At 39.1% G+C, this 24,044-nt stretch overlaps 4 protein-coding genes and 4 pseudogenes across 8 annotated transcripts, besides 1 other annotated feature; 4 read left to right on the plus strand and 4 right to left on the minus strand.

Annotated features, from left to right (window-relative positions):
* Positions 1 to 7,725: a mobile genetic element.
* Positions 1,879 to 2,494, plus strand: TVAGG3_0758000 (annotated as a pseudogene). Its single transcript has one exon. A coding segment is annotated over exon 1 (616 nt).
* On the minus strand, positions 2,756 to 3,436 carry TVAGG3_0758010 (uncharacterized protein; the record flags this gene model as incomplete). Its single annotated transcript, XM_051245494.1, has 1 exon — positions 2,756 to 3,436. The coding sequence occupies one exon, from the start codon at positions 3,434 to 3,436 to the stop codon at positions 2,756 to 2,758; it is 681 nt and encodes a 226-aa protein (XP_051092081.1).
* TVAGG3_0758020 (uncharacterized protein) lies at positions 4,189 to 5,220 on the plus strand (the record flags this gene model as incomplete). Its single annotated transcript, XM_051245495.1, has 1 exon — positions 4,189 to 5,220. A coding segment is annotated over one exon (1,032 nt), but the record flags the coding sequence as incomplete, so codon positions are not given.
* On the plus strand, positions 5,758 to 6,495 carry TVAGG3_0758030 (annotated as a pseudogene). The gene has a single exon. A coding segment is annotated over exon 1 (738 nt).
* TVAGG3_0758040 (integrase core domain containing protein family) lies at positions 6,808 to 7,624 on the plus strand (the record flags this gene model as incomplete). Its single annotated transcript, XM_051245496.1, has 1 exon — positions 6,808 to 7,624. A coding segment is annotated over one exon (817 nt), but the record flags the coding sequence as incomplete, so codon positions are not given.
* A 1,652-nt stretch (positions 7,726 to 9,377) lies between the features above and the next one.
* On the minus strand, positions 9,378 to 12,752 carry TVAGG3_0758050 (annotated as a pseudogene). The gene has a single exon. A coding segment is annotated over exon 1 (3,375 nt).
* A 191-nt stretch (positions 12,753 to 12,943) lies between these two features.
* On the minus strand, positions 12,944 to 13,603 carry TVAGG3_0758060 (phosphoryn-related-related family; the record flags this gene model as incomplete). Its single annotated transcript, XM_051245497.1, has 1 exon — positions 12,944 to 13,603. One exon carries the CDS (start codon positions 13,601 to 13,603, stop codon positions 12,944 to 12,946), a length of 660 nt encoding a protein of 219 aa, XP_051092084.1.
* Positions 13,604 to 17,592: 3,989 nt separating this feature from the next.
* Positions 17,593 to 20,308, minus strand: TVAGG3_0758070 (annotated as a pseudogene). Its single transcript has one exon. A coding segment is annotated over exon 1 (2,716 nt).
* Positions 20,309 to 24,044: the final 3,736 nt, after the last annotated feature.

Genomic DNA, 24,044 nt, shown 5'->3' on the forward strand with positions numbered 1-24,044 from the left:
AGTCACTGTATTTAAATATTTTCTTAAAGCAATCGTCATTATCTAACCATGCAATAGCTTTGAAGTTTTCATTCGAATATACATCTGCTTCATTAAATGTAAAACCTGACTTCTTTGCAGAGATGACTTTAAATCTATTGAGTTTGTTTCAAAATTATATGCTATGGTAACTTCTGAAGGTAATGGATGCCCTTCCGCAGTCAGTTGTTCTCTCACTACCGTTTGAAGCTTTGTGTTAAAAACTTTCATGTCATCTCCTGTATCTAAGTTCACATACACAGCAACAGGAAAACTATCTTGCTTCTTTGTTTCATCATTATACCTCAAAACATTAAAGTTCTTCAATAATATTGTTCTTCCTGCTGGAATACTTCGAACCTGTCTGATTTCAATAGCTTTCTCACCTCCTACATACTCTACCCAGTGTCTTGGATATTCATAAGTATACTGACTTTCTTGAATTTTGGTTGGTTTCATCATAACATGTTCATAGTATATCTTTATACTCTTGTCAGTTAGACTCGGTGCTATGTTCTGAATATTTCTGACTTGCATTTTTAATGGAGATAAAATGAAGCATTTAATACATGACGTAGATGAAGACATGAATGAAACTACAGACAAACTTAACTCTTCTCTCATTCTTCCTTTCAGTAAGGACTATGAGTTCTGTTCAAATGGCGTTTATTTCTATTGTGGAAAGATGGGGTCAGGAAAGACATTTAATTTAATTCGTCATATACTCATAACAAAACGTTTAGGAAATGACTCATATTATGACCAAATCATTATATCAGCAACTTCAGACTCTATGGACTCAACAGCGAAAACATTTATGTCAAAAGTTCAAGCCTCTGTCGTTAAAGTTCCAGACAGTGAACTCATTGAATTTCTTCAACGTTACATTCGACGTAAGAGAAAATATTATGCCATCGTTGAATTTATACAGTCAGGAATGCAAAAGACTTCTGAGGAGATGGAAAGAATTATTGACAAACACCACTTACGTCAATACTCAGGAGTTTACGATATGAAACGACTTACAAACTACATTCTGTCAAAACTTTCAAAATACCCCTTCAAAAAGTATCCTTCAAACACTCTGCTCGTTTGTGACGACTTCGCTGGTAAAGGTTTAGTGTCAAAACCAGACTCACCATTAGCTAACATCATTACTAAAGTCAGACATTACCATTTAACTGTAGCAATACTTATGCAAACATGGAGGTTTTTAGCTTTAAACATAAAACGTCTCATAACTGACTTCGTTATCTTTCAAGCTCACGCTATGACATTGAACTCATTTGGAAACAGTCAGGTATAACATTACCTTTTGAAGAAATTTGGGAAGCATATAAGTCTCTCATCTCTCCTCGTTCATAACCTTGAGATTCATATCATGACTAATACCATTAAAGTCAAAAATATTCCATGGGAACGACCAACATTGTTTTAAAGTTTAACCTTCAATTGACTGATGGTAAACAAATTCCATGCATCTCTGTCGCCATTTCTGTTAATATTTTTGCTGTCATTCATATCATCCACTTCCCCATCCGTTAGCTTTTGAGGATATGTGTTAGAATAGCTGTTCTTAAATGAAGGCTTTTCACCTTTGAGAGCATAAACTCTATAACTTTCTGCATACTTTATGTTTGAACCTCCTGAGCCATCATTGACATAAATTTTTATAGGCTTCCACCCTTTGTTCATGTTCCTGCTTCTTCCTTAGCTCTTTTGTTCAGTAGTTCTACATCTTTATACACAGCACCTGTCTCAGTGAATTCAACAATATTTTCATTCGTTAGCTTTACATTCAAACCCTTGTCGAGTATATTGTTCATTTCATACATATAAAAGGTTTTTATTCTATATGAAATGAGAAGCAAATCCATCTTAGCTGGTGCCGTTAATGTTCCAATTGAACCAACATCAAATGTTGACTCACGAACGACAAACAATATTGTCATAAAGAACTATAGTTCAGAGTGTTTGAAAGAACCAGAACCAGAGCTGAAATCCGTGAATTTAAACTCAGCTTCAAACGCTAACGCTACATCAGACGTTAAGTTAGAGTATCCACCACTGGACCAAATTCTTTCAAGAGAAGCCAACGACAATCCTTACACAAATGTTCAAACAAATCCTTCAGATAACGTAGACCATTACCTTCTTCAGTTATACCAAACAATTTTACTCAAAGACGATAAGAAAGCTTTTGACAAATCTTATAAGCAAGAACCAAATAATTCTAACAAAGGAGGACCTTGAAAATGTTATCTCACGAATAACAGGGAAACAATGTGTCATTGACTATCTCGACCCTGAAATAGAATGCTGTGGTCAAACTCCACTATTCATGAAAATAGGTAACATCCGCATCATTGAAACACCAGGAACTACAGGAGTTGAGTTTAAGTATAAATATTCGAACGAGTATACAAAACTATCTACTGACTATAAGCTTTGTTTGAAATATGTTTTAGTAAATTAAAGCAGTCAGGAGGGCTCTTTGAGCCCATCTTGGCGCTTTGCGCCGTCAGTCAAAAAATTTCAAGTTAGCAATTTGTAATATCTATCCAAAACTTCTTCAACAGTATCGAACTCATCTTCATAATGCAAACCTAATCTTATTGACTTGGTGCAGTTTTCACTAACACAATATTTTTCTGTTCTTTGACTGACATAACTAATTCATTTGTTTCATCAAACAGCAACAACCAAAGTGCATGACCTAATACATAACATTCATACTTTATATTTTTAGCTCTGAGTTCTCTTGTAAGCTGTTGCATTTAATATTTTCTAAAAAGTCAACTTCAACAGTCATTCGCACTGGTGCCTTCAGTTCTACAGGCTCTCCTTGAAAGTCAACAAGTCTGAATTGCATGTCTTTCAAATTATGAGGACTAATGCGAACCCATTTACCTAAATGAGTTGCTATGACAGGAACATTTGGAATGAACATTGAATTGACTGCATAACAGAAGGATTTATATTCTACTGAACCTTTACTATTAACTCCTGAAATGCCTGTGACATTAGCTATTTTAGACTCAATGTATAAACAATTACCATAACATACGTATGGAACAGATTTCATCTCAATCGTTTTGTCAACACTTTTCAAAGGAAATGTCATATGGTATGCACCCAAAAGAAGTTGTACTCTATGACTCATTCGTGTTATCTTAAACTCCTTCGCATAACTGAACTTCAAAACTCCTGCAATAAGTTTAACATTCATTAAGTTTTCTTCGTTATCCTTGTTTATTGTAGTATTTATGAGAGCATTTAACACTCCAGCTAATGTTTCCATCTTATATTCTACATTATTGTGAAATCTTATTTCGTGCTTCTTTCCATCTATTTCAATCTCCATGAAATCTGTTTCATCTGTTATAACGAATGAAGCGATAGTATTGAAGTCAACCATTCTGAATGCAAGCGCCTCATTCTGTAGACCTAAGTTTGTTTGTAGCTTTACTGTCCCGTATTCATTCGGGTCTGTACTTTGCAAATAGAACAACATTTTATTCTCATTAAAATATGAGTATAGCTGCATATGCGTATGAAGCTGACAGAGCTAAACGTTTATATTTTGGTCAATACTCTCTCACACTTACTGACAAATATATTGTTATCACTGATGGAAATACTGAGAAATACATAACATGGAAGGACTATGAAAAGTTTGACCCTATTTTAACTCCATGTACTATGCCGTTTATAAAGGACGGTGAAATTATTGAAAAAGATAATACAACCGTATATAGGTCTGTTTATGAAGCATTAGAATATATGTTGAATCATAACCCAAAAAGATTTGACCCAAGCACTACACCATGTGCAATGCCTTTTATTAAGGACGGTGAAATCGTAAGAGTTCCGGATTCAACGGTTTACACAGCTGTTCAAAACAGTTTACAAAACATTTTAGCGAATATCTTTAATTCAGAAACTACAGAAATAAAATTACCGTATATAACAGATGCTAAAGAAATTAAATCAAAAACGACAACATTATTTACGTCACTTAATGATTTAATGACTTATATCATTAATATTCATGCACCAACTACAGCATTTGATCCAAACTCGACGGTTTGCAGTGTACCTTTCATAAATGACAGTTCATTAATTACTTTAAGGGATTCGACAGTAAATGAATCATTAAAGGCGTCATTAATGAAAATCATTGATTTTAATTCATTCACGAATACATATAATTCATTCATTAATGTTTCATATGCTTCTAAAGAAGGTGAGCCAAAAACTATTGATAAAGCGGTGTATGAAATAAAAGCATCAACGACGAAATTGAATTCGTTAACTTTTGACGGTGATAGTTTCGTTAATGACATAACATCGGGGAAAACAATTTTAACGAAAGAATACTTAAAATCTCATGTTAGTGAGTTCGTTGAAATTGAAAAAGAAGGTGGAATTAAGTTCGATCCACTGAATTTCATTTTCAGCTTAGCGAATGCGGGTGTTAGTTTCGCTGAATGGACAACTATACAGAGTGAAATAAATGCAATATGGACGTTTTTGGGGTCAAAAGCGGGAATGGGTGAGCTTGTAAATGCTGCAAGAACATTAGGTGAAACAGGAAATTTTGTAGATGGTTTTAAAAGACTTGTTTCAAATGTTTTAACAAACACAAAGAAATTATTTAGATATACCGTACATAACGGACGGATTTTCGAACAGATAGCAACAAACCCTCCGGTTATGGCTGCGTTGATGATGGTTAGAGATATAAAACCACGTAACGACGGGAACGAAGAACATGAACAACAGGATACTGGTCGGGTTATTCGAGACATTAAAAACGTGTATCCTGAAGTTATTGATTTATTTAGAGGAGTTAATGATTCAATTTCAAAACATTCTATAACCCTCGATGAAGAGAATAAATTAACAGATTATATATTCGTCATTATTGCAGAATTAATGAAGAGAATAAATGAAAAAGGAATTGGTGATATCATTAATGTCAGCGATGTAATGATGAAAAGAAATTTTGACTCATTATTTACAAAACCGAAAACAGAATATAGTCTTTATGACGTAATTACCGAATTAATGAAAAAGATTAATGATAATAAGAGTTCTGGCGGAAGAGTTGAATTAGAAGTGAATGATGTTAATGAGAAATTAGCCGAAAAAGCAGACAAAAATGAGCTTTTAACTCTGAGTGATAAAGTCAAGAACCACGTTCATTATATAACTTCAGACGAACAGATTATAACGGACTACCATGGATATTTAATACAGGATGAACAAATAAGCACTGAAGATGTTAATGAAAGAAGATATAAATACATTCGTGCTAAAGGTTATGACATACACTGTACTGTACAGTATGACACAGGTAAAGCACAAGAAGCATTTGGTTATAACGATGAAATATATGCTTCGTATTTCTTTGTTAACGGTGTATTAGTTGAACCAAGATTTACATTGAGAGTTAAGGCAAAAATAACTTTTGAAGATGCTATTAAAAAGTAAAGCTGACAAAGATGAACTTGACGCAACGAACAAAGTTTTGAAATCTCATAAACACAATATCTCCGATATAAATGAACTCAAGCTACATTAAATAGTAAAGCTGACAAGAACCATACACATGAATCCTTCACTACTGTTAGAGCAGACGACATAATATTGAACTATACCCTTGGTTTAAGTGCACCTTTAGAGAATCCAAGTACAAGCGTAAAAGATACACTAAACTCCTTAAATAGTAAATGTATGAACATTGAAGGTCATGTCAGAAACTTTGAAACACACGAACTACCAGCAATGTTAGATAAGAAAGCAGATAAAGAACATACACATAAATCCTTCTCAACTGTTAGAGCAGACAACATAATATTGAACTATACCCTTGGTTCAAGTGCACCTTTAGAGAATCCAAGTACAAGCGTAAAAGATACACTAAACAATTTAGATAACAGTTGCAGGAATATCGAAGATCATGCCAGAAACTTTGAAGCATATGAACTACCAGCAATGTTAGATAAGAAAGCCGACAAAACTTATGTAGATGAAAATTATGCAAAGAAGTCGGAAGTAAATGCTGCGCTTAATGGAAAAGCCGACAAGAACCATACACATGAAGAATTTCAAACAATCAAGATTAAAGAAATTAAAGCATGCATCGAAATAGTAACAAAAACAGGAAGAAACGGTGCAACTGTACAAGAACAAAGAATTTATCCTCCTACTTTTCCTAATGGTTTAATAACAAACAATATAAATATTGAAGATGGCATAATAGTTATAAACGTTAAACATGAACTTCAAACAATGAAGGCTCAGATTCTTCAAACATTATATCCTGTTGCTCTATTTATACGTCAATGAATTCAACAAATCCAGCAAGTGTTTTAGGTTTTGGTACGTGGGAACAGATTGTAGACAAATTCTTATACTGTGCTAACTCTTCAAAGCAAACAGGAGGTTCGAAGAAAATTAAAGAAGCAAACCTTCCACCGCACACTCATACAGGAACGACAAACACAACAGGTAGTCATTCACATTCAATAACAAAAAGAGGTTATGCAAATCTTGCAGCAGGTTCGGATAGACAGGGAATGAATAGATATGATATTTCAGGTGACCCAGTAGATTCAAGCGCAGGTATTTTCTGTGGAACCACAGGAAATCATTCACACACTTTCACAACAAATCCAACAGGCTCGGGTGCAGATTATATGCCACCATTTGTGACTATATTCGCATGGTACCGCGTTCAATGAACGCGCTTGAGCCTTGAATAAAATCTTTAACTTTACATAAATGAGCTTGAAAGAAGTATTCGAACAACATCCATGGAGGTCATTTAAGAAGTTCAATGAAGCTGCAAAGAGTTGGGGATTTACTAACAGAGCTGAAGTGAAAAGGTTCTTTGACAAAAATGTTGTACATCAAACAAAAATAAACCCTTACGACTACTTTTTACCAATTTACTCCAACACTCCTGACGCATACCAATTTGACACTTTCATTCAAAGCAGAAAAGGAGGACATAACCCATTCCTCATCTTCATTAATGTTAACACTCGTAAAGCATATGCATATCCAATGAGGAATAAAGGAACTCATGATGTTTTAAGAGTTTTACAAAAGTTTGTAGCAGAACATAGCCCAAGTACTTTAACATCAGACCAAGACAGTGCATACCTCAGCAATGAAATCACAGATTTTCTCATTAAGCATAACATAACTCACTACACTACTGAAGACCATAACCATAACATACTCGGCATCATAAACCGCTTCATAAGAACGCTCAGAGATTTAAACCAAGAGCGAGACTTTACCGAAGAAACAATGAAACATTTTCTCGAAGTATATAATTCCTCAACACATTCTACAACAGGACATACACCAAATTCAATGACACAACAACAAGAAGAAAAGTATATACAAAAGAAACGAAGCCAAACACAAAATATCAGAAATTCAACGCAATTTACCCTCATTCCTGGTACAAAAGTTCGTGTAGTTCTTGACGACAAACCGTTGACAAAGAAACGTTTAAGGTTAAGTAGAAACTATTATATCGTAGACTCTACGCAAGGTAATGGATATCTTATAAAAGCTGCTGACGACTCTATTGCGTTTTACCCTCGACATAAATTAGTTGAAAGTAGTAATGGCAAACTTGCTGAAACCATTGACGAAGCAAAGCGAGGAGTGGTTATCACTTTGTTGAAGAGAGGAAGTACTTTGAAGAAGAGAGGAAGCACCTTGATCAAGAGAGGAAGTACTTTGAAGAAGAGAGGAATCACTTTGTTGAAGAGAGGAATCACTTTGTTGAAGAGAGGAAGCATCTTGATGAAGAGAGGAAGTACTTTGAAGAAGAGAGGAATCACTTTGTTGAAGAGAGGAAGCATCTTGATGAAGAGAGGAAGTACTTTGAAGAAGAGAGGAATCACTTTGTTGAAGAGAGGAAGCATCTTGATGAAGAGAGGAAGCATCTTGATGAAGAGAGGAAGTACTTTGAAGAAGAGAGGAAGCATCTTGATGAAGAGAGGAAGCATCTTGATGAAGAGAGGAAGCACCTTGCTCAAGAGAGGAAGCATCTTGATCAAGAGAGGAAGTACTTTGAAGAAGAGAGGAAGCATCTTGATCAAGAGAGGAAGTACTTTGAAGAAGAGAGGAAGCATCTTGATCAAGAAAGGAAGCACCTTGATGAAGAGAGGAAGTACTTTGAAGAAGAGAGGAATCACTTTGTTGAAGAGAGGAAGCATCTTGATGAAGAGAGGAAGTACTTTGAAGAAGAGAGGAAGCATCTTGATGAAGAGAGGAAGTACTTTGAAGAAGAGAGGAAGCATCTTGATGAAGAGAGGAAGCATCTTGATCAAGATAGGAAGCATCTTGATCAAGAGAGGAAGCACTTTGATGAAGAGAGGAAGTACTTTGAAGAAGAGAGGAAGCATCTTGATGAAGAGAGGAAGTACTTTGAAGAAGAGAGGAAGCATCTTGATCAAGAGAGGAAGTACTTTGAAGAAGAGAGGAATCACTTTGTTGAAGAGAGGAAGCATCTTGATCAAGAGAGGAAGTACTTTGTTGAAGAGAGGAAGCACCTTGATCAAGAGAGGAAGCATCTTGATCAAGAGAGGAATCACTTTGTTGAAGAGAGGAAGTACTTTGAAGAAGAGAGGAAGCATCTTGATCAAGAGAGGAAGTACTTTGAAGAAGAGAGGAAGCATCTTGATCAAGAGAGGAAGTACTTTGAAGAAGAGAGGAAGTACTTTGAAGAAGAGAGGAAGCATCTTGATGAAGAGAGGAAGTACTTTGAAGAAGAGAGGAAGCATCTTGATGAAGAGAGGAAGTACTTTGATGAAGAGAGGAAGTACTTTGAAGAAGAGAGGAAGCACTTTGAAGAAGAGAGGAAGTACTTTGATGAAGAGAGGAAGCATCTTGATCAAGAAAGGAAGTACTTTGAAGAAGAGAGGAAGCACCTTGATCAAGAGAGGAAGTACTTTGAAGAAGAGAGGAATCACTTTGTTGAAGAGAGGAAGCATCTTGATCAAGAGAGGAAGTACTTTGTTGAAGAGAGGAAGCACCTTGATCAAGAGAGGAAGCATCTTGATCAAGAGAGGAAGCACCTTGATGAAGAGAGGAAGTACTTTGAAGAAGAGAGGAATCACTTTGTTGAAGAGAGGAAGTACTTTGAAGAAGAGAGGAAGCACCTTGATGAAGAGAGGAAGCATCTTGATGAAGAGAGGAAGTACTTTGAAGAAGAGAGGAAGCATCTTGATGAAGAGAGGAAGTACTTTGAAGAAGAGAGGAAGCATCTTGATGAAGAGAGGAAGCATCTTGATCAAGATAGGAAGCATCTTGATCAAGAGAGGAAGCACTTTGATGAAGAGAGGAAGTACTTTGAAGAAGAGAGGAAGCATCTTGATGAAGAGAGGAAGTACTTTGAAGAAGAGAGGAAGCATCTTGATGAAGAGAGGAAGCATCTTGATGAAGAGAGGAAGTACTTTGAAGAAGAGAGGAAGCATCTTGATGAAGAGAGGAAGCATCTTGATGAAGAGAGGAAGCACCTTGATGAAGAGAGGAAGTACTTTGAAGAAGAGAGTAATCACTTTGTTGAAGAGAGGAAGCATCTTGATCAAGAGAGGAAGTACTTTGTTGAAGAGAGGAAGCACCTTGATCAAGAGAGGAAGCATCTTGATCAAGAGAGGAAGTACTTTGAAGAAGAGAGGAAGTACTTTGAAGAAGAGAGGAAGCATCTTGATGAAGAGAGGAAGTACTTTGATGAAGAGAGGAAGCATCTTGATGAAGAGAGGAAGTACTTTGAAGAAGAGAGGAAGCACCTTGATGAAGAGAGGAAGCATCTTGATGAAGAGAGGAAGTACTTTGAAGAAGAGAGGAAGCATCTTGATGAAGAGAGGAAGTACTTTGTTGAAGAGAGGAAGCATCTTGATGAAGAGAGGAAGCACCTTGATCAAGAGAGGAAGTACTTTGAAGAAGAGAGGAAGTACTTTGAAGAAGAGAGGAAGCATCTTGATCAAGAAAGGAAGTACTTTGAAGAAGAGAGGAAGCACCTTGATGAAGAGAGGAAGCATCTTGATGAAGAGAGGAAGTACTTTGAAGAAGAGAGGAAGCATCTTGATGAAGAGAGGAAGTACTTTGATGAAGAGAGGAAGCATCTTGATGAAGAGAGGAAGTACTTTGAAGAAGAGAGGAAGCACCTTGATGAAGAGAGGAAGCATCTTGATGAAGAGAGGAAGCACCTTGATGAAGAGAGGAAGTACTTTGATGAAGAGAGGAAGTACTTTGAAGAAGAGAGGAAGCACTTTGAAGAAGAGAGGAAGTACTTTGATGAAGAGAGGAAGCATCTTGATCAAGAAAGGAAGTACTTTGAAGAAGAGAGGAAGCACCTTGATCAAGAGAGGAAGTACTTTGAAGAAGAGAGGAATCACTTTGTTGAAGAGAGGAAGCATCTTGATCAAGAGAGGAAGTACTTTGTTGAAGAGAGGAAGCACCTTGATCAAGAGAGGAAGCATCTTGATCAAGAGAGGAAGCACCTTGATGAAGAGAGGAAGTACTTTGAAGAAGAGAGGAAGCATCTTGATGAAGAGAGGAAGTACTTTGAAGAAGAGAGGAAGCACCTTGATGAAGAGAGGAAGCATCTTGATGAAGAGAGGAAGTACTTTGAAGAAGAGAGGAAGCATCTTGATGAAGAGAGGAAGCATCTTGATGAAGAGAGGAAGCACTTTGCTCAAGAGAGGAAGCATCTTGATCAAGAGAGGAAGTACTTTGAAGAAGAGACGAAGCATCTTGATGAAGAGAGGAAGTACTTTGAAGAAGAGAGGAAGCATCTTGATGAAGAGAGGAAGTACTTTGAAGAAGAGAGGAAGCACCTTGATGAAGAGAGGAAGCATCTTGATGAAGAGAGGAAGCACCTTGATGAAGAGAGGAAGTACTTTGAAGAAGAGAGGAAGCATCTTGATCAAGAGAGGAAGTACTTTGAAGAAGAGAGGAAGCACCTTGATGAAGAGAGGAAGCATCTTGATGAAGAGAGGAAGCATCTTGATGAAGAGAGGAAGTACTTTGAAGAAGAGAGGAAGCACCTTGATCAAGAGAGGAAGTACTTTGAAGAAGAGAGTAATCACTTTGTTGAAGAGAGGAAGCATCTTGATCAAGAGAGGAAGTACTTTGGAAGAGAGGAAGCACTTGATCAAGAGAGGAAGCATCTTGATCAAGAGAGGAAGTACTTTGAAGAAGAGAGGAATCACTTTGAAGAAGAGAGGAAGCATCTTGATGAAGAGAGGAAGTACTTTGAAGAAGAGAGGAAGCATCTTGATCAAGAGAGGAAGTACTTTGAAGAGAGAGAAGCATTTGATGAAGAGAGGAAGCATCTTGATGAAGAGAGGAAGTACTTTGAAGAAGAGAGGAAGCACCTTGATGAAGAGAGGAAGCATCTTGATGAAGAGAGGAAGTACTTTGAAGAAGAGAGGAAGCATCTTGATGAAGAGAGGAAGTACTTTGAAGAAGAGAGGAAGCACTTGATGAAGAGAGGAAGCATCTTGATGAAGAGAGGAAGCACTTGATGAAGAGAGGAAGTACTTTGAAGAAGAGAGGAAGCATCTTGATCAAGAGAGGAAGTACTTTGAAGAAGAGAGGAATCACTTTGATTGAAGAGAGGAAGTACTTTGAAAGAGAGGAAGCATTTGTGAAGAGAGGAAGTACTTGAAGAGAGGAAGCATCTTGATCAAGAGAGGAAGTACTTTGAAGAAGAGAGGAAGCACTCTTGAAGAAGAGAGAGAAGCATCTTGATGAAGAGAGGAAGTACTTTGAAGAAGAGAGGAAGCACTTGATGAAGAGAGGAAGTACTTGATGAAGAGAGGAAGTATTGAAGAGAGAGGAAGCATCTTGATGAAGAGAGGAAGTACTTTGAAGAAGAGAGGACACTTTGAAGAGAGGAAGCACTTGATGAAGAGAGGAAGTACTTTGAAAGAAGAGAGGAAGCATCTTGATGAAGAAGGAGGAAGTACTTTGAAGAAGAGAGGAAGCACCTTGATGAAGAGAGGAAGCATCTTGATGAAGAGAGGAAGTACTTTGTTGAAGAGAGGAAGCACCTTGATCAAGAGAGGAAGTACTTTGAAGAAGAGAGGAAGCATCTTGATCAAGAGAGGAAGTACTTTGAAGAAGAGAGGAAGCACTTGATCAGAGAGGAAGCATCTTGATGAAGAGAGGAAGTACTTTGAAGAAGAGAGGAAGCATCTTGATGAAGAGAGGAAGTACTTTGAAGAAGAGAGGAAGCATTTGATCAAGAGAGAGAAGTACTTTGAAGAAGAGAGGAAGCACTTGATGAAGAGAGGAAGTACTTTGAAGAGAGAGAATACTTGTTGAAGAGAGGAAGCATCTTGATCAAGAGAGGAAGTACTTTGTTGAAGAGAGGAAGCACCTTGATCAAGAGAGGAAGCATCTTGATGAAGAGAGGAAGTACTTTGAAGAAGAGAGGAAGCTTTGAGAAGAGAGGAAGTACTTTGATGAAGAGAGGAAGCATCTTGATCAAGAGAGGAAGTACTTTGAAGAAGAGAGGAAGCACTTGATCAGAGAGGAAGTACTTTGAAGAAGAAGTACTTTGAAGAGAGGAAGCATCTTGATGAAGAGAGGAAGTACTTGTTGAAGAGAGGAAGCACCTTGATCAAGAGAGGAAGCATTGAAGAGAGGAAGCACTTGATGAAGAGAGGAAGTACTTTGAAGAAGAGAGGAAGCATCTTGATGAAGAGAGGAAGTACTTTGAAGAAGAGAGGAAGCACTTGATGAAGAGAGGAAGCATCTTGATGAAGAGAGGAAGTACTTTGAGAAGAGAGGAAGCATCTTGATGAAGAGAGGAAGTACTTTGAAGAAGAGAGGAAGCATCTTGATGAAGAGAGGAAGCATCTTGATGAAGAGAGGAAGCATTTGATCAAGAGAGGAAGCACTTTGATGAAGAGAGGAAGTACTTTGAAGAAGAGAGGAAGCATCTTGATGAAGAGAGGAAGTACTTGAAGAAGAGAGGAAGCACTTGATGAAGAGAGGAAGCATCTTGATGAAGAGAGGAAGTACTTTGAAGAAGAGAGGAAGCATCTTGATGAAGAGAGGAAGCATCTTGATGAAGAGAGGAAGCACTTGATGAAGAGAGGAAGTACTTTGAAGAAGAGAGGAAGCACTTGATGAAGAGAGGAAGTACTTTGAAGAAGAGAGGAAGCATCTTGATAAGAGAGGAAGTACTTTGAAGAAGAGAGGAAGCATCTTGATCAAGAGAGGAAGTACTTTGAAGAAGAGAGGAAGCACTTGATGAAGAGAGGAAGCATCTTGATGAAGAGAGGAAGTACTTTGATGAAGAGAGGAAGCATCTTGATGAAGAGAGGAAGTACTTTGATGAAGAGAGGAAGCATCTTGATGAAGAGAGGAAGTACTTTGAAGAAGAGAGGAAGCATCTTGATGAAGAGAGGAAGTACTTTGAGAAGAGAGGAAGCATCTTGATGAAGAGAGGAAGCATCTTGATCAAGAGAGGAAGTACTTTGAAGAAGAGAGGAAGCATCTTGATGAAGAGAGGAAGTACTTTGAAGAAGAGAGGAAGCATCTTGATCAAGAGAGGAAGTACTTTGAGAAGAGAGGAAGCACCTTGATCAAGAGAGGAAGCATCTTGATGAAGAGAGGAAGTACTTTGAAGAAGAGAGGAAGTACTTTGAAGAAGAGAGGAAGTACTTTGATGAAGAGAGGAAGCATCTTGATCAAGAGAGGAAGTACTTTGAAGAAGAGAGGAAGCACTTGATGAAGAGAGGAAGTACTTTGAAGAAGAGAGGAAGCACTTTGAAGAGAGGAAGCATCTTGATGAAGAGAGGAAGCATCTTGATCAAGAGAGGAAGCACTTGATGAAGAGAGGAAGCATCTTGATGAAGAGAGGAAGTACTTTGAAGAAGAGAGGAAGCATCTTGATGAAGAGAGGAAGCATCTTGATGAAGAGAGGAAGCACTTGATAAGAGAGGAAGCATTTGATGAAGAGAGGAAGTACTTTGAAGAAGAGAGGAAGCATCTTGATGAAGAGAGGAAGTACTTTGAAGAAGAGAGGAAGCATCTTGATGAAGAGAGGAAGTACTTTGAAGAAGAGAGGAAGTACTTTGAAGAAGAGAGGAAGCACTTTGATGAAGAGAGGAAGTACTTTGAAGAAGAGAGGAAGTACTTTGATGAAGAGAGGAAGCATCTTGATAAGAGAGGAAGTACTTGAAGAAGAGGAAGCACTTGATGAAGAGAGGAAGTACTTTGAGAAGAGAGGAAGCACTTGAAGAAGAGAGGAAGCATTGATGAAGAGAGGAAGTACTTTGAAGAAGAGAGGAAGCACTTGATGAAGAGAGGAAGCATCTTGATGAAGAGAGGAAGTACTTTGAAGAAGAGAGGAAGCATCTTGATGAAGAGAGGAAGTACTTTGAAGAAGAGAGGAAGCATCTTGATGAAGAGAGGAAGTACTTTGAAGAAGAGAGGAAGCACTTGATAAGAGAGGAAGCATCTTGATGAAGAGAGGAAGTACTTTGAAGAAGAGAGGAAGCATCTTGAAAGAGAGGAAGTACTTTGAAGAAGAGAGGAAGCATCTTGATGAAGAGAGGAAGCATCTTGATGAAGAGAGGAAGTACTTTGAGAAGAGAGGAAGCATCTTGATGAAGAGAGGAAGTACTTTGAAGAAGAGAGGAAGCATCTTGATGAAGAGAGGAAGCATCTTGATAAGAGAGGAAGCATCTTGATGAAGAGAGGAAGCATTTGATGAAGAGAGGAAGTACTTTGAAGAAGAGAGGAAGCATCTTGATGAAGAGAGGAAGTACTTTGAAGAAGAGAGGAAGCATCTTGATGAAGAGAGGAAGCATCTTGATGAAGAGAGGAAGTACTTTGAAGAAGAGAGGAAGCACCTTGATGAAGAGAGGAAGTACTTTGAGAAGAGAGGAATACTTTGATGAAGAGAGGAAGCATCTTGATGAAGAGGAAGTACTTTGAAGAAGAGAGGAAGCACTTGATCAAGAGAGGAAGCATCTTGATGAAGAGAGGAAGTACTTTGAGAAGAGAGGAAGCATCTTGAGAAGAGAGGAAGTACTTTGATGAAGAGAGGAAGCATCTTGATGAAGAGAGGAAGCACTTGATCAAGAGAGGAAGTACTTGAAGAAGAGAGGAAGTACTTTGAGAAGAGAGGAAGCATCTTGATGAAGAGAGGAAGTACTTTGAAGAAGAGAGGAAGCACTTGATGAAGAGAGGAAGCATCTTGATGAAGAGAGGAAGTACTTTGAAGAAGAGAGGAAGCATCTTGATGAAGAGAGGAAGTACTTTGAAGAAGAGAGGAAGCATCTTGATGAAGAGAGGAAGCATCTTGATGAAGAAGGAAGCATCTTGATGAAGAGAGGAAGCATCTTGATGAAGAGAGGAAGTACTTTGAAGAAGAGAGGAAGCATCTTGATGAAGAGAGGAAGCATCTTGATGAAGAGAGGAAGTACTTTGAAGAAGAGAGGAAGCATCTTGATGAAGAGAGGAAGCATCTTGATGAAGAGAGGAAGCACTTGATGAAGAGAGGAAGCATCTTGATAGAGAGGAAGCATCTTGATGAAGAGAGGAAGCTTTGAAGAAGAGAGGAAGCATCTTGATGAAGAGAGGAAGCATCTTGATGAAGAGAGGAAGTACTTTGAAGAAGAGAGGAAGCATCTTGATGAAGAGAGGAAGCATCTTGATGAAGAGAGGAAGCACTTGATGAAGAGAGGAAGCTTTGAGAAGAGAAGCACTTTGATGAAGAGAGGAAGTACTTTGAAGAAGAGAGGAAGCATCTTTAAGAGAGGAAGTACTTTGAAGAAGAGAGGAAGCATCTTGATGAAGAGAGGAAGTACTTTGAAGAAGAGAGGAAGCACTTTGATGAAGAGAGGAAGCACTTGATGAAGAGAGGAAGTACTTTGAAGAAGAGAGGAAGCATCTTGATGAAGAGAGGAAGCATCTTGATGAAGAGAGGAAGCACTTGATGAAGAGAGGAAGCACTTGATGAAGAGAGGAAGTACTTTGAGAAGAGAGGAAGCACTTTGAGAAGAGAGGAAGTACTTTGATGAAGAGAGGAAGCATCTTGATAAGAGAGGAAGTACTTGAAGAAGAGAGGAAGCACTTGATGAAGAGAGGAAGTACTTTGAAGAAGAGAGGAAGCACTTTGATGAAGAGAGGAAGCATCTTGATGAAGAGAGGAAGTACTTGTTGAAGAGAGGAAGCACTTGATGAAGAGAGGAAGCATCTTGATGAAGAGAGGAAGTACTTTGAAGAAGAGAGGAAGCACTTGATGAAGAGAGGAAGCATTGATGAAGAGAGGAAGTACTTTGATGAAGAGAGGAAGCACTTGATGAAGAGAGGAAGCATCTTGATGAAGAGAGGAAGTACTTTGAAGAAGAGAGGAAGCATCTTGATGAAGAGAGGAAGCATCTTGATGAAGAGAGGAAGCACTTGATGAAGAGAGGAAGCATCTTGATCAAGAGAGGAAGTACTTTGAAGAGAGGAAGCATCTTGATGAAGAGAGGAAGTACTTTGAAGAAGAGAGGAAGCATCTTGATGAAGAGAGGAAGTACTTTGAAGAAGAGAGGAAGCACTTGATGAAGAGAGGAAGCATCTTGATGAAGAGAGGAAGCATCTTGATGAAGAGAGGAAGTACTTTGAAGAAGAGAGGAAGCATCTTGATGAAGAGAGGAAGTACTTTGAAGAAGAGAGGAAGCACTTGATGAAGAGAGGAAGCATCTTGATGAAGAGAGGAAGCATCTTGATGAAGAGAGGAAGTACTTTGAAGAGAGAGGAAGCACTTGATGAAGAGAGGAAGTACTTTGAAGAGAGGAAGCACTTGTTGAAGAGAGGAAGCATCTTGATGAAGAGAGGAAGTACTTTGTTGAAGAGAGGAAGCACTTGATCAAGAGAGGAAGCATCTTGATCAAGAGAGGAAGTACTTTGAAGAAGAGAGGAAGCACTTTGAAGAAGAGAGGAAGCATCTTGATGAAGAGAGGAAGTACTTTGAAGAAGAGAGGAAGCACTTGATCAAGAGAGGAAGTACTTTGAAGAAGAGAGGAAGCACTTGATGAAGAGAGGAAGCATCTTGATGAAGAGAGGAAAGTACTTGAAGAAGAGAGGAAGCACTTGATGAAGAGAGGAAGCACTTGATGAAGAGAGGAAGTACTTTGAGAAGAGAGGAAGCATCTTGATGAAGAGAGGAAGTACTTTGAAGAAGAGAGGAAGCACTTGATGAAGAGAGGAAGCATCTTGATGAAGAGAGGAAGCACTTGATGAAGAGAGGAAGTACTTTGAGAAGAGAGGAAGCATCTTGATGAAGAGAGGAAGTACTTTGAAGAAGAGAGGAAACTTTGATGAAGAGAGGAAGCATCTTGATGAAGAGAGGAAGTACTTTGTTGAAGAGAGGAAGCACTTGATGAAGAGAGGAAGCATCTTGATGAAGAGAGGAAGTACTTTGAAGAAGAGAGGAAGCACTTGATGAAGAGAGGAAGCATCTTGATGAAGAGAGGAAGTACTTTGAAGAAGAGAGGAAGCACTTGATGAAGAGAGGAAGCATCTTGATGAAGAGAGGAAGTACTTTGAAGAAGAGAGGAAGCATCTTGATGAAGAGAGGAAGCATCTTGATGAAGAGAGGAAGCACTTGAAGAGAGGAAGCATCTTGATGAAGAGAGGAAGTACTTTGAAGAAGAGAGGAAGCATCTTGATGAAGAGAGGAAGTACTTTGAAGAAGAGAGAAGCACTTGATGAAGAGAGGAAGCATCTTGATGAAGAGAGGAAGTACTTTGATGAAGAGAGGAAGCACTTGATAAGAGAGGAAGTACTTTGAAGAAGAGAGGAAGCATCTTGATGAAGAGAGGAAGTACTTTGAAGAAGAGAGGAAGTACTTGTTGAAGAGAGGAAGCATCTTGATGAAGAGAGGAAGCACTTGATGAAGAGAGGAAGTACTTTGAGAAGAGAGGAAGTACTTTGAGAAGAGAGGAAGCATCTTGATGAAGAGAGGAAGTACTTTGAAGAAGAGAGGAAGCACTTGATGAAGAGAGGAAGTACTTTGAAGAAGAGAGGAAGCATCTTGATCAAGAGAGGAAGTACTTTGAAGAAGAGAGGAAGCACCTTGATGAAGAGAGGAAGCATCTTGATGAAGAGAGGAAGCATCTTGATGAAGAGAGGAAGTACTTGAAGAAGAGAGGAAGCATCTTGATGAAGAGAGGAAGTACTTGAAGAAGAGAGGAAGCATCTTGATGAAGAGAGGAAGTACTTTGAAAAGAGAGGAAGCATCTTGATGAAGAGAGGAAGTACTTTGAGAAGAGAGGAAGCATCTTGATGAAGAGAGGAAGCATCTTGATGAAGAGAGGAAGTACTTTGAAGAGAGGAAGCACTTGATAGAGAGGAAGTACTTTGAAGAAGAGAGGAAGCATCTTGATGAAGAGAGGAAGCATCTTGATGAAGAGAGGAAGTACTTGATGAAGAGAGGAAGCATCTTGATGAAGAGAGGAAGCACTTGATCAAGAGAGGAAGTACTTTGAGAAGAGAGGAAGTACTTTGAAGAAGAGAGGAAGCATCTTGATGAAGAGAGGAAGTACTTTGAAGAAGAGAGGAAGCACTTGATGAAGAGAGGAAGCATCTTGATGAAGAGAGGAAGTACTTTGAGAAGAGAGGAAGCATCTTGATGAAGAGAGGAAGTACTTTGATGAAGAGAGGAAGCACTTGATGAAGAGAGGAAGTACTTTGAAGAAGAGAGGAAGCATCTTGATGAAGAGAGGAAGCATCTTGATGAAGAGAGGAAGCACCTTGATGAAGAGAGGAAGCTTTGATGAAGAGAGGAAGTACTTTGAAGAAGAGAGGAAGCATCTTGATGAAGAGAGGAAGTACTTTGATGAAGAGAGGAAGCATCTTGATGAGAGGAAGTACTTTGAGAAGAGAGGAAGCACTTGAAAGAGAGGAAGTACTTTGAAGAAGAGAGGAAGCACTTGATGAAGAGAGGAAGCATCTTGATGAAGAGAGGAAGTACTTGTTGAAGAGAGGAAGCACTTTGATGAAGAGAGGAAGCATCTTGATGAAGAGAGGAAGTACTTTGAAGAAGAGAGGAAGCACTTGATGAAGAGAGGAAGCATCTTGATGAAGAGAGGAAGTACTTTGAAGAAGAGAGGAAGCACCTTGATGAAGAGAGGAAGCATCTTGATGAAGAGAGGAAGTACTTTGAAGAAGAGAGGAAGCATCTTGATGAAGAGAGGAAGCATCTTGATGAAGAGAGGAAGCACTTTGAAGAGAGGAAGCATCTTGATGAAGAGAGGAAGTACTTTGAGAAGAGAGGAAGCATCTTGATGAAGAGAGGAAGTACTTTGAAGAAGAGAGGAAGCATCTTGATGAAGAGAGGAATACTTTGAGAAGAGAGGAAGCACTTGATGAAGAGAGGAAGCATCTTGATGAAGAGAGGAAGCACTTGATGAAGAGAGGAAGTACTTTGAAGAAGAGAGGAAGCATCTTGATCAAGAGAGGAAGTACTTTGAAGAAGAGAGGAAGCACTTGATGAAGAGAGGAAGCATCTTGATGAAGAGAGGAAGCATCTTGATGAAGAGAGGAAGTACTTTGAAGAAGAGAGGAAGCATCTTGATCAAGAGAGGAAGTACTTGAAGAAGAGAGGAACACTTTGATGAAGAGAGGAAGCATCTTGATGAAGAGAGGAAGTACTTTGAAGAGAGGAAGCACTTGATAGAGAGGAAGCATCTTGATCAAGAGAGGAAGTACTTGAGAAGAGAGGAATACTTTGAGAGAGAGGAAGCATCTTGATGAAGAGAGGAAGTACTTTGAAGAAGAGAGGAAGCATCTTGATGAAGAGAGGAAGTACTTTGAAGAAGAGAGGAAGCACTTGATGAAGAGAGGAAGCATCTTGATGAAGAGAGGAAGTACTTTGATGAAGAGAGGAAGCACTTGATGAAGAGAGGAAGCATCTTGATGAAGAGAGGAAGTACTTTGAAGAAGAGAGGAAGCATCTTGATGAAGAGAGGAAGTACTTTGAAGAAGAGAGGAAGCACTTGATGAAGAGAGGAAGCATCTTGATGAAGAGAGGAAGCACTTGATGAAGAGAGGAAGTACTTTGAAGAAGAGAGGAAGCATCTTGATAAGAGAGGAAGTACTTTGAAGAAGAGAGGAAGCACTTGTTGAAGAAGAGGAAGCATCTTGATGAAGAGAGGAAGTACTTTGTTGAAGAGAGGAAGCACTTGATGAAGAGAGGAAGCATCTTGATGAAGAGAGGAAGTACTTTGAAGAAGAGAGGAAGCACTTTGAGAAGAGAGGAAGCATCTTGATGAAGAGAGGAAGTACTTTGAAGAAGAGAGGAAGCACTTTGATGAAGAGAGGAAGCATCTTGATGAAGAGAGGAAGTACTTTGAAGAAGAGAGGAAGCACTTGATGAAGAGAGGAAGCATCTTGATGAAGAGAGGAAGCACTTGTTGAAGAGAGGAAGCATCTTGATGAAGAGAGGAAGTACTTTGAGAAGAGAGGAAGCATCTTGATGAAGAGAGGAAGTACTTTGAAGAAGAGAGGAAGCACTTGATGAAGAGAGGAAGCATCTTGATGAAGAGAGGAAGTACTTGTTGAAGAGAGGAAGCATCTTGATGAAGAGAGGAAGTACTTTGAAGAAGAGAGAAGCATCTTGATGAAGAGAGGAAGTACTTTGAAGAAGAGAGGAAGCACCTTGATGAAGAGAGGAAGCATCTTTGATGAAGAGAGGAAGTACTTTGAAGAAGAGAGAAGCATCTTGATGAAGAGAGGAAGTACTTTGAAGAAGAGAGGAAGCATCTTGATGAAGAGAGGAAGTACTTTGAATGAAGAGAGGAAGCACTTGATGAAGAGAGGAAGTACTTTGAAGAAGAGAGGAAGCACTTGATGAAGAGAGGAAGCATCTTGATGAAGAGAGGAAGTACTTTGATGAAGAGAGGAAGCACCTTGATCAAGAGAGGAAGCATCTTGATGAAGAGAGGAAGTACTTTGAAGAAGAGAGGAAGCACTTGAATGAAGAGAGGAAGTACTTGATGAAGAGAGGAAGCATCTTGATAAGAGAGGAAGTACTTGAAGAAGAGAGGAAGCACCTTGATAAGAGAGGAAGTACTTTGAGAAGAGAGGAAGCACTTTGATGAAGAGAGGAAGCATCTTGATGAAGAGAGGAAGTACTTTGTTGAAGAGAGGAAGCACCTTGATGAAGAGAGGAAGCATCTTGATGAAGAGAGGAAGCACTTGATGAAGAGAGGAAGTACTTGAAGAAGAGAGGAAGCATCTTGATGAAGAGAGGAAGTACTTTGAAGAAGAGAGGAAGCACTTGATGAAGAGAGGAAGCATCTTGATGAAGAGAGGAAGTACTTTGAAGAAGAGAGGAAGCATCTTGATGAAGAGAGGAAGTATTTGAAGAAGAGAGGAAGCATTTGATGAAGAGAGGAAGCATCTTGATGAAGAGAGGAAGCATCTTGATGAAGAGAGGAAGCACTTGATGAAGAGAGGAAGTACTTTGAGAAGAGAGGAAGCATCTTGAGAAGAGAGGAAGTACTTTGAAGAAGAGAGAAGTCTTGATAAGAAGAGGAGCATCTTGATGAAGAGAGGAAGTACTTTGAAGAAGAGAGGAAGCATCTTGATGAAGAGAGGAAGCATCTTGATGAAGAGAGGAAGCACTTGATGAAGAGAGGAAGTACTTTGAGAAGAGAGGAATCACTTTGTTGAAGAGAGGAAGTACTTGAAGAAGAGAGGAAGCATCTTGATCAAGAGAGGAAGTACTTTGAAGAAGAGAGGAAGCATCTTGATGAAGAGAGGAAGTACTTTGAAGAAGAGAGGAAGCACCTTGATGAAGAGAGGAAGCATCTTGATGAAGAGAGGAAGTACTTGAAGAAGAGAGGAAGCATCTTGATGAAGAGAGGAAGTACTTTGATGAAGAGAGGAAGCATCTTGATGAAGAGAGGAAGTACTTGAAGAAGAGAGGAAGCATCTTGATGAAGAGAGGAAGTACTTTGAAGAGAGGAAGCATCTTGATGAAGAGAGGAAGCATCTTGATGAAGAGAGGAAGTACTTTGAAGAAGAGAGGAAGCATCTTGATGAAGAGAGGAAGTACTTTGAAGAAGAGAGGAAGCATCTTGATGAAGAGAGGAAGTACTTTGAAGAAGAGAGGAAGCACTTGATTGAAGAGAGGAAGCATCTTGATGAAGAGAGGAAGTACTTTGAAGAAGAGAGGAAGCTTTGAGAAGAGAGGAAGTACTTTGATGAAGAGAGGAAGCATCTTGATCATGAAGGAAGTACTTTGAGAAGAGAGGAAGCACCTTGATCAAGAGAGGAAGTACTTTGAAGAAGAGAGGAAGCACTTGTTGAAGAGAGGAAGCATCTTGATGAAGAGAGGAAGTACTTTTGTGAAGAGAGGAAGCACTTGATGAAGAGAGGAAGCATCTTGATGAAGAGAGGAAGCACTTGATGAAGAGAGGAAGCATCTTGATGAAGAGAGGAAGTACTTTGTTGAAGAGAGGAAGCACTTGTGAAGAGAGAAGCATCTTGATAGAGAGGAAGCATCTTGATCAAGAGAGGAAGCACTTGATGAAGAGAGGAAGTACTTTGAGAAGAGAGGAAGCACTTGATGAAGAGAGGAAGTACTTTGAGAAGAGAGGAAGCATCTTGATGAAGAGAGGAAGTACTTTGAAGAAGAGAGGAAGCTTTGAGAAGAGAGGAAGCACTTGATGAAGAGAGGAAGTACTTTGAAGAGAGAGGAAGCACTTTGATGAAGAGAGGAAGCATCTTGATGAAGAGAGGAAGTACTTTGATGAAGAGAGGAAGCACCTTGATCAAGAGAGGAAGTACTTTGAAGAGAAGAGGAAGTACTTGAAGAAGAGAGGAAGCACTTTTGAAGAGAGGAAGTACTTTGAGAAGAGAGGAAGCACTTTGATGAAGAGAGGAAGCATCTTGATGAAAGAGAGGAAGTACTTTGAAGAAGAGAGGAAGCATCTTGATGAAGAGAGGAAGTACTTTGATGAAGAGAGGAAGCACTTGAAGAGAGGAAGCATCTTGATCAAGAGAGGAAGTACTTTGAAGAGAGAAGCATCTTGATGAAGAGAGGAAGCACCTTGATGAAGAGAGGAAGTACTTTGAGAAGAGAGGAATACTTTGATGAAGAGAGGAAGCATCTTGAATGAAGAGGAAGCACTTGAGAAGAGAGGAAGCACCTTGATGAAGAGAGGAAGTACTTTGAAGAAGAGAGGAATCACTTTGATGAAGAGAGGAAACTTGATGAAGAGAGGAAGTCTTTGAGAAGAGAGGAAGCACCTTGATGAAGAGAGGAAGCATCTTGATGAAGAGAGGAAGTACTTTGAAGAAGAGAGGAAGCATCTTGATGAAGAGAGAAGCATCTTGATGAAGAGAGGAAGCACCTTGATGAAGAGAGGAAGCATCTTGATCAAGAGAGGAAGTACTTTTGAGAAGAGAAGCATCTTGATGAAGAGAGGAAGTACTTTGAAGAAGAGAGGAAGCATCTTGATGAAGAGAGGAAGTACTTTGAAGAAGAGAGGAAGCACTTGATGAAGAGAGGAAGCATCTTGATGAAGGAGGAGCACTTTGATGAAGAGAGGAAGCATTTGAAAGAGAGGAAGCATCTTGATCAAGAGAGGAAGCATTGAGAAGAGAGGAAGTACTTTGAAGAAGAGAGGAAGCATCTTGATGAAGAGAGGAAGACTTTTGAGAAGAGAGGAAGCACTTTGATGAAGAGAGGAAGTACTTTGAAAGAGAGGAAGCATCTTGATCAAGAGAGGAAGTACTTTGAAGAGAGGAAGCACCTTGTTGAAGAGGAAGCATCTTGATGAAGAGAGGAAGCATCTTGATGAAGAGAGAAGTACTTGAAGAAGAGAGGAAGCATCTTGATCAAGAGAGGAAGTACTTTTGAAAGAGAGTAATCACTTTGTTGAAGAGAGGAAGCATCTTGATCAAGAGAGGAAGTACTTTGTTGAAGAGAGGAAGCACCTTGACAAGAGAGGAACATCTTGATCAAGAAGGAA

The sequence above is a fragment of the Trichomonas vaginalis genome, chromosome III (genome assembly GCF_026262505.1).
Source record: "Trichomonas vaginalis G3 chromosome III, whole genome shotgun sequence".
Lineage (NCBI taxonomy): Eukaryota > Parabasalia > Trichomonadida > Trichomonadidae > Trichomonas > Trichomonas vaginalis.